Raw genomic sequence first — 16,066 nt, 5'->3', positions numbered from 1 at the left:
TTCTCATTCCATCCACTCATCCCTCTGTTAAGGTAGGAACATTGCCCCCACAGGGGGACCCTGGAGTTCAGAGGAGTAGAGGAATATGCATAGTCACACAGCAAGGAAAGACAGAGCCGGCCTTCACATCAGGGCTGTGTGAGCCTAAGCTAGTATTCTGCTGAGTTACGACTAGTTTGAACTGGAAAGCCCAGGTCCTGCCCACCCCCCTGCTCTCTTCACAGCATCCCCATTGCTGAAGCAGAGCCCCTTGGTCCTCAGAGGTAGGGTGTACAGAACACAGTGGTCTAAGATCAGGTGGGCTCAGGAATGGCACTGGGGAGGGCTGCCCTGTGCCTTTCCACCCTTCTGACATCCCACTGTCCTTGCTGTCTCTCAGGGAGATGATGTCTTCAGGAATGTACAAAATGGACAATGGCAAGCCTTGCCTCAACAACTGCTTTCCAGCCAAAAGTCTCCTTCGGATGCCGGAAGAAGGTGAGATGAGTCTCAGATTGCTGCCTTTTCTCCACACCCAGCTCCTTCCTGCCTTGCACAGTTTTCCTCCTTTTCTTCTGTGTCACTCAGTCCTGTCCCTCTCATCCCTCTTTTTGAAGCAGCCCTATTGGACCTTCTGCAGTGTGCTTTTAACCACAGTGCCTTGTTACTCGAACTCTAAATTGGTCTTTTAATAAAAAACAAACAAACAAACCCGGAGCCAGGTATTGAGGTAAATGCTGAAAGATCAGAGAGACAAAGGAACAAGCCACTGCCATGTCTTACCTCTAGGACTCCTCTAGCCAAAAGGACTTCCTCAGCCGAAAAGGCCTCAGTTCCTGTCTCCTCACACCATATATACCTTTCTCCACCCAGCCATCACTTCCTTCCTAGTGCTGGGATTAATGGTGTGTTGTTTCCCAAATACCGGGATTAAAGGTGTGAGATCTCAAGTGCTGGGATTAAAGGCGTGTGACTCCCAAGTACTGGGATTCAAGTTGTGTGCCACCACTGTCTGGCTTTGTTTCTCTCCTAGACCAAGTCAATCTAATGGAGTCCAGGGTGGCTTTAAACTCACAGAGATCCAGATGGATCTCAGCCTCCTGTAGCTAGAGTTTTCCTGCCTGGCCCACAGTCAGGACAAATCTCTATCACCTGCCAGTCCCACAGCCGCTCAGACCCAACCAAGTAAACACAGAGACTTATATTGGTTACAAACTGTATGGCCGTGACAGGCTTCTTACTAACTGTTCTTACAGCTTAAATTAATCCATTTCCATTAATCTATACCTTGCCACATGGCTCGTGGCTTACCAGCATCTTCACATGCTGTTTCTCATCGTGGTGGCTGGCAATGTCTCTCTGACTCAGCCTTCCACTTCCCAGCTTTATTCTCCTCCTTGTGCCTAGCCAATGGCCAATCAGTGTTTTATTTATTGACTAATCAGCAACACATTTGTCATATAGAACATCCCACAGCACTTCCCCTTTTTTTTTTCAAAAAGGAAGGTTTTAACCTTAACAAAGTAAAATTACATATAATTTGGGAATTTGGGCGTAGCTTCTCTTACTACTTCCTGCTGGAGGGGGGTGCTGTATCTTATGGGGATACAAAGAAAATTTTAGGATATGGAATAGTCCATGAGGCTGTATTGTCTGAGCCAGTTGCCTTGAAACCATTCTGGATGTTGGATCATCTGGGCCATGGTGTCATCAGAGACCTTTCAGGGGGTCTTGGCTGGTCAAACCTGATGTATCTTAATCTTGAACAAATCCATAACCTTTGGCTTTCTGTGGGAACAAAAGCAGAGTCTCCTTTCCAAAGCAACATATCCTTATATCCAAATTTTGAAGTCAAGGTACCTTTAAAATATACATTTTGGCATAACTCAACAGCTTTCACAATCAAATGTTTTTCTGCAGTTAAAAATCCCAAAGACAACACAATCCAGATTCTCTGTGTAATATCCATTTTTACGTGGCTTATTTTTATACTACCTTTACTGTCTCTATAAAGACTTTATTTTTAAAAACTATTTATTTCTTTATATAACTGTATATATTCCTTTTTCTTTCTCTTTCAAGACTACTTACATATTTACACACATTGTAAACTATTACACCTGAATCTGTCTTATTGTGAATCTATTGCTTTAAGCTGCAGCAGCTGTGGCTGCTGGCTCTGCCCATCTCAGCTTCCCAACATGGCAGTGGTAGTTTACCGCCAGCTCTGGGAGCTATTGTGGGTCTATGCTTTTATCCAAGCAGCGTGTAGCCCAGAAACCTCTTTTTTTGTTTTGTTCTAGGAAAGGCTAAATCCACCACGCAGCTTAATGTGCCACTTGCAGAGGCCTCATTCCTGCCATACTGCAGGTTGAGCATGCACGCTAGGAACCCACTAGTAGCTCAAACCAGCAGCTGCCACTCATTTGAGAGAGACAATTAGGAACTGTTTTTAGTTCCATTTTAGAATCTTTTTTTTTCAGGTTTTAGGTGGAAACTCTTGCCCCACGTTGGGCGCCAAATGTAGATGTAACCAACCTTCTTATTAAATAAGAAACACAGAACCAATGCAAAGAAGAAAGCCAAGAGGTCAGAGCTAAGAGCTAAAACCTTACCCTTCCTCCTGCAGTGGTCCTACCTCTCCGAACCAGAGCTACCCCTGTGTTAAAGTCTTTATATAGAGTTCCTGTCCTGCCTTCTCATTGGTTGTAAACCCAACCACATGACCGCCTCCTCACGGCCTGTCTGTATAGGCCTCCAGGTTTTCCATGATTTGTATTGAGATTAAAGGCATGTGTATCCAATAATGGCTGTATCCCTGAACACACAGAGACTTACCAAGCTCTGCCTACCAAGTGCTGGGATTACAAGCGTACACCACCACTGCCCTGCTTTCCTATGGCTTGCTAATAGCTCTGACCCCTGGGGCAACTTTATTAACATACAAATAACATTTTAATACAAATAAAATATCACCATAGCCTCCCGAGTGCTAGGATTCAAGGTGTGTGCCACCACTGTCCGGCCTCTATGTTTAATCTAGTGGCTTGTTCTGTCCTCTGATCTTCAGGCAGATTTTATTAGGGTACACAATGTGTCACCACAGTGCCTTCTGTTCAGTAGCCTCTCATTGCTGACACCTTTAGAGGCACATGTCACTCACAGTCTAACCTATGCTTAGTCTCTGCCACAGTCCCTTTCCTTTATTCATGTTCCTTTCTTTTCAGGGTGCTCTTTTCACAAAGCTTTTTGATCTGCCTCTAGTATTCCAGCCTCCATTCCAGTCATCCAGAGTCTTCAAATCCATGAAGCCCTACTCTTCTCCCACCGTTTTTCAACAAGCCACCTTATGACTCCATAGTCTGTTATGTATCTTTCTTCCCATTTCTCTGATTAGATGAGTAATCATTTCTGTTCAGCCCCTAAATGAAAGCACTAATACTTCTCGGGTAGTTTTTCAAATATTGATCTAGTTAAAAACTCCTCTGGAGCAGGAACTTCTAGACTGAGCACAGCTTCTAAATGGAGCACTGTCTAGAAATCAGGTAGGTCTGTTGCTTTGGATGGGTAGGTCAAGAGAGAAGTACACCTTCTTTAATCCCTGGGTTTGTGACGTGTTGCCCACTCTACTCTAAGTATGTAATGTAAACCATATGTGTGTATGTGTGTATGCATACATATAGACATGTATATACTGTATTGTCTCATGAATAAAGACCTGATAAGGTTTAACTTATAAATTATAAATAGTATGAGATTAACATACAGAGTTAAAACTGTTCTAGTTATCTAAGAGTAAATAGAATAATTATATCAATATGCTGCAATGAATAAGTTATTTAAAATTATTCTTTATTTCTGGAATTTTCCACTTAATATTTTTAGGCCATAGTTTGAGTACCAGCAACTGGAAACATGCACACACACACACACACACACACACACACACACACACACACACACTTGAATAAAGGGGACCATAGAATATATAGGATTGGCTCTTCTCTGGTCTATTCTTTAATTTTTTGAGGGACATAGTAACTAGGGATGGATCACAGGGCCTTACACATGCCAGACCAGGGCTTTACCACAGAGCTACATCCCAACTCTGTGCTCCCTGCTTCTCCACGGTGATTTCATTTTTTACCTAAGCATCATTCCTGGCCACCTACTTATTTAAATCCTCTAAACCAGTGGTTCTCAACCTTCCTAATGCTGTGACCCTTTAATACAGTTCCCCATGTCATGGTGACCCCCCCAACCATAAAATTATTTTCATTGGTATTTCATAACTATAATTTTGCTACTGTTAAGAATCATAATATAAATATCTGATATGCAGGTTATCTGATATGTGACCCCTGTGAAAAGGTCATTTGACCCCCAAAAGGGTTGTGACCCACAGGTTGAGAACCACTGCTCTACAGCACCTACCAATATGGATTTATGATTTCTCTCACTCACTCAATCTTTCCTCCCCGACCCATGTCTCTTCTTTCACACACACACACACACACACACACACACACACACACACACACACACACACAGGAGGGAGGAGAGTGGAGCATATCTGCATGTGTTGGTATACATATTCACTGAGAGCAAAGAAGTATCAATAGTGAAAAGAATATACTTGTTGCCTGGATCTTGGTTTCTAAATATCATTATCCAATGAGAGGAGTAAGACCTCTCCCAAAAATAGATGTTCACAGGTCTGAGGCAAGGAAAAAAGATTTCAGATTAGGCTTGAACATCTTGTGGTACCAGAAAGCCAAGAAGTGCTTAGAAAAACATTAAGGGCAGCTTGAAAGGACACAGTAGCCAGATGACAGAGCCAAATCTGGGACAGCCTAAACAGGGAAATAAATAATGGTAGGATTGGGTTGTAAACCATGCAATAAATATTCATGAGCCCATAATGATATAAATAAACATTTAAGTCAATAAATTAGTGGGAGAGAAGAAACAGCTTTTCCTTGTGGTAAAAATCTCATTAATGAATACAGAAGACATGAGGGATATATAAAATCACTAATCAAATATCACAGTAATATTTTTTGCAGATAAAACCCACTTATAGATAATATTTCAGTCAAGATTCTTTAAAGAAGTAAGTCTAGTAGAAGATAGGTAAATGGATGAATAGATGGATAGATAGATAGATTGATACATGATAGGTAGGTAGGTAAGTAGATAGATAGATAGATAGATAGATAGATAGATAGATAGATAGAGCAGGTGGATAGATAGAATAGGAATTGTCTTATGTGACTTCAGAGGCTGGGATAACCCTTGAGGAAGAGCTGATTTTGAAGTAGGTTTTTTGTTTGTTTTGTTTTGTTTCCTGATGGTGAGTATGAAGCCCAGTGCTTTGCACAAGTTGCCAAGTGTAACTGAAGTTTTTCTGTGTCCTACCCAGTCTGCAGCTGCTCAGACCCAAGTAAACACATAGAGGCTTATATTAATTATAACTACATGGCCATGGCTCAAGCCTTTTGGTAGCTAGCTCTTATATCTTAAATGAACCCATTTGAATTAATCTATGTTTTGCCACGTGTTCTGTGGCTTACCGATCTGCTGGCATGTTGTTGCTTGGGCAGCAGGCTGGCATCTGCTGACTCGGCTTCCTCTTTCCAGAATTCTCCTCTCTGCTTATCCTGCCTATACTATACTTCCTGCCTGGCTACTGGCCAATCAGCATTTTATTTATCAACCAAATCAGAGTGACACACATACACAGCATACAGAAAGACATCCCCAGCAGGCAGGTGTTCTACCATTGAGCTATATCTCAGCCCATTGTCTTTTTTTTTGAAACAGAGTCTCTTGAGGTAGCCCTGGCTGTCCTGGAACTCACTATGTAGACAGGTTGGTCTTGAACTCACAGAGATCTACCTGCCTCTGCCTTGAAATGCTGGGATAAAAGGTATGTGCCACCATGCCTCGAAACCCACCCCCCCACCCCACCTCCCACCACCCCTGGCCACATTGCGGTCTTGAAGCAGGACTTCTTTTTCTTCTAAGAAGTCTGTTTTTGCTTCTTAAGTTTTTCAGCTAACCAAGTGAGGTAGGGCGACTAACATCACCTCATCCTAGATACTAATTAAAACTACAAAGTACTATCACAGCAACATAGTGTCTGAACAATTGCATATTATAATACAGTAAAGCTGACACATAGCAATTTGGGATGCTAGAAAAAAATGGGTAAAAGTATGAGAAACAAGACATTTGAACAACCTTCCAGGTATAGTTATTAATAACAAAGGTTAAAAATAGGAACTCTTCAGTAGTGAAATCAAGCAGACCCAACTTTGAATGAGTGATCAAAATTAGCACTGTAGGGCTGGAGAGGTGGCTCAGCAGAGAAAACTTGAGGCAATAATGAGGACCCATTCCCAGCATCCATGTAAAAACTGGGTAGTGTGGCCATATATGCCTGTCACCCCAGAACTGGGGTAAAGACAAGAAGATTGCTGGGGTTTGCTGGCCAACATAGCTAAAATGTTGAGCTTCCAATTCAACGAGACACTCTGCTTCGAGGGAACAAGATAGAGAGTGGCAGAGACACCTCATGTTTCTCTGGCTTCTACGTGCACAGCTGCACACATGCACTCATGTATCATTCATGTGTATACCATACACACATCAAATAGACATTGTAGTGTCAATGTGTTGTATAATAGTACACTCCTAAAACCCCAGCACCCAGGAGGTTGGGGCAGGAGGATTGTGAGTTTGAGGGCAGCCTGGGCTGCATAGTAAGAACCTGTTCCCCAAACAAGTTACCACCACTAGGAATAAAGCATAATGATTTCATGAGTTCCCTGAAATGATACACAGAGAAAGGCACAGCTTGCTTTTGTGGTAGCTTGCCAAGTTCAAAGCCTCAGTCTGAACAGGGGACAGCATCAGAAAAGTTCACACTGGGGGATATTTTATTTTAAATACTTTAATATTTAATATTTCACTGACAAAAACCCTTCACAATGTCAAGTCTGCAGAAGGAAAGAGAAGAGTGGAAAACCATCTCACCAGTTGGAGCAGACTAAGGAGCCATGCCATCTGAATGTGATGTGAGATCCTGGCCTGGATCCTGGGACGGGAGGAAGGCATTAGTCGGGAAACTGGCAAACTTCAAAGAAGGGCTAACATTAGTAGCTGATGTTGCATCAATGCTAATTGCCCAGGATCAGTAATTGTGTGGCTGTTATGTAAGATGAGAACAGAACATTAAGGAAGCTGGGTAAAGGCTGTGTGGCAATTTACACCATTTTTGCAACTCTTCTGGAAGTCTAAAATTATCTCAAAATGAAAAGTTATAAAGAAAAACAAAGCAAAAAGTACTCCCTTGATCGCCCTCTTGCTGCTAAAAGCCTATACCATTACCAGGCTCCATCCAGTTTCAGTACTTTTATGGTCTGCCTCTCCTGATCCCTCCAGCCTCATCTCACATTGATCTCCTGGCATGTCTGGGACTTTCCTCTTGGCCACTTTGAGTTTTCACACCAACTCAGACTGCTATCTCCAGGAATCAGGAATATGAAGAGGGAGTCAATGAGCACTAAAGTCTATGACCTAGATGGAGCAGCCTTTGGTGGTGGGGTACCAAACTGCCTGACTCATGGCAGGAGTGGGAAATTGTAGTTGGACTTTTTCTGTACCACCTAGCCAACTCCCAAATAAACACACAGAGACTTATTAATTATGAAAGCTTGGCTGATAATGCCATATTCTGTAGGTCTTTGAAGTGTTTGAAGATCACCTGTCTTTCTAAAATATATCTCTGTATGATCTTGAAAAACATAGCTAACATGACTATAAGTTTGATAGTTATAGATGACTACTAACCTGTACTTATTATCCTAAATAGTTTTCAAAAGCTAAAACTGTACATAACCCTTTTAAATGAGCTGTATAGATACAATACCTTAAACAAGAATAGAAACATATGTAATATAACAAGAATAACTTTAAATTTGTATCAATAAACAAAAATCCATACCAATGTAAACTATTTGAGACTAGTGGTTGCTCAAAGTAGACTCAATAATACACCCTTTTATCTCATAATTTTTATACTGTATTCCCCCCTTTTTCTCTTCTGAAAGAGATCCTTGAATCTAATCTCCTTTATTTAGCTTTTTCTCTAACCATGACAATTACAATTTGTAACCACCCCCTCCCTAAATGATGACAAATATCTATAACCCATTGAATGACCAAAAGCCATCCACCCCACCTCTTGGGAATGTTCTCTAGACTGCTTTCTGTTGTCTGGGAGTGCAGGCATCTTTAGGAGACCCTGCAAAAATTGGGATAATGGTCAAGTTCTGGGAGAGTTAGCTGTATTATTTGTTGTCCAGTCTCTGTGCAATGGTAAAATGTAGGGCTTATCTGAAGTCTTAGCTGGATAGTCTCTGAGGCTGGACCATCTGAGCCAGCAGCCTTGAAGCTGTTCTGGATGCAGAACTCTGAGGAAGCTGCAACAGAGGCATTCTGAGAGGCTGGATCACCTGAGCTACCCATTTTCGTTGGTGTTTAGTCCCCTTGCTCTGAAAATACATAAACTTTCTAAGGTAACATACATATCTGCATTAAAACAACTATGAACTGTGCACTGTACACAAGCCAGCCAAAGATGATTGTTTGTTTTATGTTTGAGCAGGTAAAATATATGTCACCTGCATTGTAGTTTTTTTTTTTTTTTAGGTTTATTTATTTATGTCTGTAGTCAGGATTTTCAGGGCATCTTCCCTGGTCAAATCTGATCTCCATCAACCATGAATGAATCCACAGCCTTTTGTTTTCTGTGGAAACAAAAGCATAACCTCTTCTCCAAAGTAATACATTTTTTTAGTTCCATTTTAAAGTTAAGGCATTTTTAAAGTTTTTAGGCTAGTTTATTTCAGTAGTCCCTTTCATAATCTCATGTCTTACCAGCAATCAAAGCATTCAAAGAGAACACAATAACATAGAGGATCCCATGCTCCCTGTGTATTTCTCATCTCTACATGGCTTATTCTTTTTTTATATAACTTTACTCTTTTTTTAAAATGGCTTTTTGAGACAGGGTTTCTCTGTCCTGGAGCTAGTTCTGTAGACCAGGCTGGCCTTGAACTCACAGAGATCTGCCTGCCTCTGCCTTCTGAGTTCTGGGATTAAAGGTGTGCACCACCACCGCCCAGATTTTACTCTTTCTTTAAAGACTTTACTCTATTATTTTAAACTATTATTTTATTTCATTTTTTTATGACTATCTATACCCGTTTTCTTTTTTTCTTAAGCCTACACACATTGTTAAACACACTGTAATCTGTTTAGAGATTTTTTTTTCATGCCTAAACCGGCTTTTTTGCATATCTGTAACCTTTTCTGTCTGCATGAGCAAAATCTTAAACTTCCAAGCAGCTTAGCTCATGGAGTGCTGGTGACTAGTTCCACACACCCCCATCCTTAGTTCCCTGAGAGCTTAGCCTCACGGTGGAGGTACAGGAGGGAGCCATGTTTACCACCCCAGCTCTGGGGAGTTTCTGGGTCCATGCTGCTGTAGGTGTTTCTACCTAGTCTCATGCCACCAAGAGCACCACCCTCTGCTCATGAACCCCATTCAAGTGCTCAGTAGCAGGGCCTCTTAAAAGAGCTGTATCTCTATATGCTACTAGCACTGAGCCTACCCAAGAAGTGGCGGTGGCATTTGACTCCATGTTCCAAACCTTTTTTTTAAAAGCTTCCTTAGGTCTCATGTAGAAATATGTGCCCAGATATTGGGTGACATTTGTAGCCGGACATTTTTTGTCCCCCCACTAGCCAGCTCCCAAATAACCACATGGAGACTTCTTATTAATTATGAAAGCTTGGCTGATAGCTTAGGCTTGTTTCTAACTAGCTCTTTTTTTTTCTTGGTTTTTCGAGACAGGCTTTCTCTGTGTAATTTTGCTCTGTAGACCAGGCTGGCCTCAAACTCACAGAGATCCACCTGGCTCTGCCTCACGAGTACTGGGATTAAAGGTGTGCACCACCACCACCACCCCACCCCAATTTTGTCTCTTAATCAAGCAATAGACTTAGGAGGCACTCATTTGGAGAAAAAGGGAGGAATTGGGCAGCCATCGCATCTTTTCCATTATAAACATTTTTTATCTATAGCATATCCCTCACTGAGCTTAGCGACTGCTTAAATGAGACATGTACACAGATACCCTCCAGCAGTGGTGAGTACTCAGGAGCTATTGGGGTTTTAGAATTAAAGATAAATAACCATATTCACACACTCAACTTGGGAGGAATTTGGCCCTTCTCATTGTTCCAATCTTCCCCACAGGCCGGGGACACTGGTTAGTGGCTCGGAAAGGTAGCATGAAGAAAGGTGTGGCTAAGGCATCCACTGAAGGCCAGGAAAACCTGAAGAAGGTTTCTTTCGAGACTGGGTTGAAGAAAGCATCTCGGCGGGAGAGCCAGGCAGACGTTATTGGACACGTCTTGGACCGGGCTTTTCTGGTGAGAGTAAATGCATTCCTGAGGATCTGGCGGCATTAGCTAAGGGAGAGAGAAGGAGGAATGAGGACCCCCTTCCATGCCCTTGTCTGACTAGGGACAAGGACTTGTCTTGCCCAGGTACCACTACTCCTGTCCCACTCTAAGCTATGAGATTGATGGTGGCAAATTGAGTGTGGCTGATGATGAGAGAACTCCGGAAATTTCCTTTAACCCGTGAAGCCTTTACATACTCCCTGTGACATAGGCCCAGTATTGCCATCTTAATTATATTGTTGCCACTGGTAGACGGGGCGTCCCCCATACAGCCAATAAATGGATGACCAGGATTAGAACCCTGACTCTAGTACCTTTATATCATGTAAAATGGCCAGATATGGTGGCACACACCTTTAATCCTTGTACTTGGGAAACAGAGGTAGGTGGATCTCTGTGAATCTACATAGTAAGGGCCTGGCTCCAAGAGAAAAAAGTGCAAAGTCTTATGTGAGTTGGAGAGGTAAGAGTGTTTCAGAAATAAAGGGTAAACTGGGGATCGCATGTCAGTGCTGAGGAGGAGCAAGAGATTCCTGTGTGCCATGCTCTCTGCTCTGGGGTGGGAGCCAGTGGGACTGGAGGTCCTGCTCTCCCCAGCCTTGGTCCTTTGGTTTTAGCATGTGCCTGGAAGCAGGAGGAGCTCATGGGATTGCTCCAGCCAGGCCTGAGGCAGTCTCTCTGGAGAGAGCTGGGGTGCTGGGTTGGAGACCAGCCAGGTGGTTTCACATCTGTCTACACAATGCTTCAGTAGCTTTGCCCAGCAAGATGGATTTTGTAAATTAATATGAATGGGTAGTGTGGTTCTCACTGCTCCCCAAGAAGAACTCCGGCAGCCTCACTCATTTCCACATTCTGCTTGTGAGTCCCAGGAGATGTGTTTCAGAGTTTGCAGGAGAACGTGCTTGGCTCCACCTCCCTTGAGCAGCCAAAGGTTTTTGCAGAGCCTGTGAGGCTTGTTTGACTATCATGACCACTCCTCATTGGAGTCCAGAGGAATGAGCAGCAGTACTGTGGTGGGACAGACCACATCACTCCACAGTGCTCTTTTTCCTCATTCCATTACAGTTGACCCTGCATATCCAGTATTCTTTATCCACAGATTCAAAGAACCACAAATTGAAATGTTTGAAAAATAAAGCAAAAACTTTTCTCTGTACTATGCATGTGCATACTTGTATATTTCTATTCCCTAAACCATATGGTCAAACAACTATTTACATTTTATTTGTACTGTATTAGGTACCATCAATAACCCAGTTATGGTTTGAAGTATATAGGAGGAGATACATAGGTTGTTAACAAATACAACACCATTTTAAATGGGGGACTTGAGGCCTGGAGAGATGGCTCAGTGGTTGAGAGCATTGGCTGCTCTTCCAGAGGACCCAGGTTCAATTCCAGCACCCACATAGAAGTTTAAGACACCTGTAACTTCACCTCCAGGGGATCTGAAACCCTCTTCTTGTTTCCACAGGTATCAGGCACACAGGTGGTACACAGACATACATATAGGCAAGCAGCCAGATATAGAGAATAAAGTTAATTGTTAAGATTCTGAGGTACTGAACGTCCCTGTTTCCACATCCTCGAATTTCCAGCAGTTGTGAGAGGGTGACTGTCCCCACATTTAATTGGCATGGTTTGTTACCTCTATTGCTGCTTTGGGTAGAAGGAGCAATGAGAATGTTTTTCAGAGCATCAGGATCTCTATGCTGCCTCTCAGTTCACAGGCACCTCAGATTGTACTACTGCACACACCCCATTGACCCCACATCCCCAAATATATCATCTCTGTGTCGGCACTAACTAACCAGCCACCAAGCTCGTGACCTGGGGTTCTGCTTTACACTTGCCTCTTGCCCTGTCATACTACCCTCTTTACCAAGTCCTGGAACTCCTGTTAAACATCATCAAGTCTATCTTCCTCTCATCTCTTCTGCTGCAGCTCTTAACTCAGCCACCATCATCTCTTATTGGACTAGCCACAGAACTCTCAAACTAGTGCAAACCAATTAGAATGCTTTTCTTTTGGGTCATCAAGATGGCTCAGTGAGAAAAAGCACTTGCTGTACCAAGCCTGACATGCTGAGTTCGATCCCCAGGAGGGAAGGTAGAAGGAGAGAACCAACTCCCAAAAGTTGCCCTCTGACCTTCCCATGTATGACATGGTGTGTGCACACATGCACACATCCCCAGATGCTGCTGCTGATAATCAAATAGTATAAATCAAATGCTTTTGTTTCACACAGAAGCCTGAGGCATTGCTTGGGATCCATTACGTCATGGGTATGTAACATCTCCCAAGGCTCCGTCCTTCCATCTTTCTGCTCTGTCCTCCTCAGCATGCTGACTTGTCCTCCTGGCCCGACTCCCTTTATTATTCCAAAATGGCTGCAGCAGTTCTGATCATCACACACACACACACACACACACGAGGACAATATCCAGAGGCAGAGAAGGGGTTGCCACTGTACCATGCCTGCCTTTAGAAGAAAGGACATCCCTAAACTGTCACCCACTCCTGCTCTCAGCAGCCAACATCTTATTGGCATGACCTACATATCCAGTTACTGGTTGGTGGAACAAGACCTTGATGTTTGGCTGGGACAGGTTGAGGCTTGTTCTTGGGGCTGGAGCTTGGAACATGTCCACTTTAAGGAAGGAAAATGACCTCAGTGTTCTTTAACAGGGAAGATGTAGACGAATGTTTATTGGAAGGGGCATTAACAACTTCTGGCACATTGGTCTCTTCTGTCTTCTTATCCTTTCTAAGGAGGTCAGACATACTGCTTTTTAAGAAACCGCTGTCAGCCATTACTTAATCCACACTCTTGTTCAGAGCCAATGTGGATCCGAATGGTCTCACAACTCACCCTCTAACCTTGTCTTGGCTACCTCTCAAAAACTCTGTGCCTTCTCCTGCCTGGAAGGCCTGCACACTCCCTACCCACGTCATAGGATTGTCTCTTAGCCCTCAGCTGAAAACCACTTCCTCAGGTCAATGTTTCCTCTTCCTGAGACTGAGGTTGGGACCTCCCGTTTCCATACCCCATGGAATCTTGTATTTCTCCTTTAAAATAATCATTACATTTCTAAGTACTTGTCATTTGACTTCCCACTAAGTGAAGGTGTGGAAGGCATCTGCCACTTGCCCCCTGTCTTCCCTGAGCCTGTTTAGAGCCTCTTCAAAGTAGGCACCATACAGGATGCCCATAACGGGTGGGACAAGGAGCGCCATAGCATCAAACTAGGAGATACTTTGAAGCCGATATTCAATCCTAACTTTTTCATTATATATAATGACATGCAGTAGGCAAAAATGTGTGGTTTAGTGAGTACAGATTTGAATCCAAATCATAGATCAATCATGTACTAGCTAGAGAACCTCAGGCAAGGCACCTTCTATCTCTGAGCCTCATTGAAGGGGGGAAATAAACCCTTTAAAGTAATACTGAAAGAGAGAGCTAAACCCTTCAGCACAACTAATAAGTAATAAGAAACACTATTTACAATAGAGGGGTTCAGTTAGGATTAAACATGAGTTTGTTAATATAGTCAGTTGTGGCCCAAAGGTGGTACTCAGTTAATACTCAGAGAATGAATGAATGCACGTGCAAACAAATGGCAAGTTTTATGAGAGTGCCCATTGAGAAAACACTCAGCAGAAATAGCCTAACATTGCATTCTGTTGGGACCTTGGGGACCAACTCTGTGTCCTGTGTTCCAGCTGAAGCACCACTGTACAAGAAAGCCATCAGATCTTTGCACTATCAATGTGAGCGGCATGAAGTTCTCCAAGGTGAGGTCAGCAGCCAAGATGTGACAGAGCCAGATGTGAGGGGGCTACCTGGATGCTCTGGTTTGTGTATGGCACCTCCACAGTTCCTGGGCACTAGAAATCAGTTATGTAGAAAGAGAGGGGAATCGGGCAGACAAGGGCTCACTGGGTAGAAAAAATAGTCACACACAAACGTTGCTATAAATTTGGTATTTGTGTGAATTAGCAAAACTCACCTTAGGAATCTGTTCTTGAGCCTGGGGCATAGAACATGGTGTGAATTGGCTAGGGAATTTGAGTAGAGTGTAATTCCTTGTATGGAGTTTCCATCACGGGAGCTTACCATCTGGTAGGAGTAAAGAAACTCTTATGATGAGGAATGTACAAGAGTGTATGGCACCAGTGTTTGTAATTATGGAGATTTTGAAACGGATAAAATGTGCACCCACTAGGAAAGGACAGTTTGTCATAGAGTCAAGCAAGGAATTCAAATGGATGAACTGGACCTATGTGTATCAACACAGATTAATCTCCAAAGATATATATATATATATTATATATAATATATATATCACATAAGTCTCAAAATCATACTATTGAGTAAAAAGGCATATTGTATCATAAGACTGTATGAATATAAAGTTTTAAAACATGTAAATAACCCTATGTATAGTTAATGGACATAAACATGTGTGTATATAATATGCCTAAAAATCAAGAACGGGAATGAGGTGTGAGATTTGGGGAGGAGATATATAGAGGGCATGATGATAGAGGTCATAAGTCTTTGAAGCTGAAACAGTTCAGACTCAGATCTGTTAAAACTGGGTCATATTTGGCTACATCTTCAAAGATCACTCACGGTGCTTTTCCATATATTTGGAGTACTTCAGGGTAGCATAAAATGAACAGAAAAGCCCTCACAGCTCTCCCCCACAGGGCTGCTCTTGCACTAAGAATATCTCTTAGTCCTTTGGGCGTTTGTCCTCTCGGCAGTTGCTCTGGTGTTCCTGCAGGGCTCCTGGGCTGGGAACTAATCCTGTGTTTTCCTGGAATCCTGACAGGCAAAGGAAAAGGACTTCAAACATTTTACTTCTGTGATTTATATCAACGCCTCTGAAAACCTGCTGCCTCTAGGTGAGCTTCCTCTTCTTGGAAACTATCCTCCTGGCCAGAATATCACTTGCGATAGGATTTGTCTGTCTGTCCAACTGTCATGGGCCTTTTGTCTCTTGTAGAGTAGCAGGAGAGTAAGGGCCCTGGAGAGCGCTCAGGTCTGCACTCTGGTCCTGGGCTGTCCCTGAAGCATGCCTCTCTGTGAGTTGATGCTCCTCTCCTCCAACCTTGCAGGCTAGCTTGCAAACTCCAGGGAGAGAGGCATTTAAACCTGTATGTGCTCCTGCCAGAGAGAAAGCCTCTTGGTAATTCAGCAAATCTACAGTGACCCCTGCTGGTGTCAGAATGTGTGGCCTTTAAAAAGAAGCGTGTCCTGCTCCGGACAGCTTATGCTTTATGGGCTCAGACTCAGACCAAAAGCAGGGTACATGTAAGCAATGGTACAGGGGAGTCAGGAAACACTATGTAAGCATACAAGGGGGACTTTAACCCAGACCAGTGAGTGAGTCAGGAAAATGTAAGAGAAGAACACCTAAGCTAAGATAAATAAGCTGGGCTGGCAAGATGGCTGAGGGGGTTAAAGCACCTGCTGCCAAGGTCAGTGACCTGAATTTATTCCCTGGGACTCACGTGGTAGATGAGAACCATCTCCCGAAA

At 43.0% G+C, this 16,066-nt stretch overlaps 1 protein-coding gene across 1 annotated transcript in view; it reads left to right on the top strand.

Annotated features, from left to right (window-relative positions):
* The window catches only part of Xrra1 (X-ray radiation resistance associated 1), a 75,032-nt gene that overhangs the window by 8,171 nt on the left and 50,795 nt on the right, over window positions 1-16,066 (top strand). The window contains exons 3-6 of the mRNA XM_052714181.1: window positions 380-477; window positions 10,307-10,482; window positions 14,243-14,314; window positions 15,358-15,430. Coding sequence (XP_052570141.1) covers window positions 384-477; window positions 10,307-10,482; window positions 14,243-14,314; window positions 15,358-15,430 — 415 coding nt within the window. The 5' untranslated portion in view covers window positions 380-383. The remainder of the gene's footprint in view (window positions 1-379; window positions 478-10,306; window positions 10,483-14,242; window positions 14,315-15,357; window positions 15,431-16,066) is intronic.

The sequence above is a fragment of the Peromyscus californicus genome, unplaced genomic scaffold, assembly GCF_007827085.1.
Source record: "Peromyscus californicus insignis strain IS unplaced genomic scaffold, ASM782708v3 Scaffold_4__1_contigs__length_199733344, whole genome shotgun sequence".
Lineage (NCBI taxonomy): Eukaryota > Metazoa > Chordata > Mammalia > Rodentia > Cricetidae > Peromyscus > Peromyscus californicus.
This window is presented reverse-complemented; position numbering and strand designations above follow the sequence as displayed.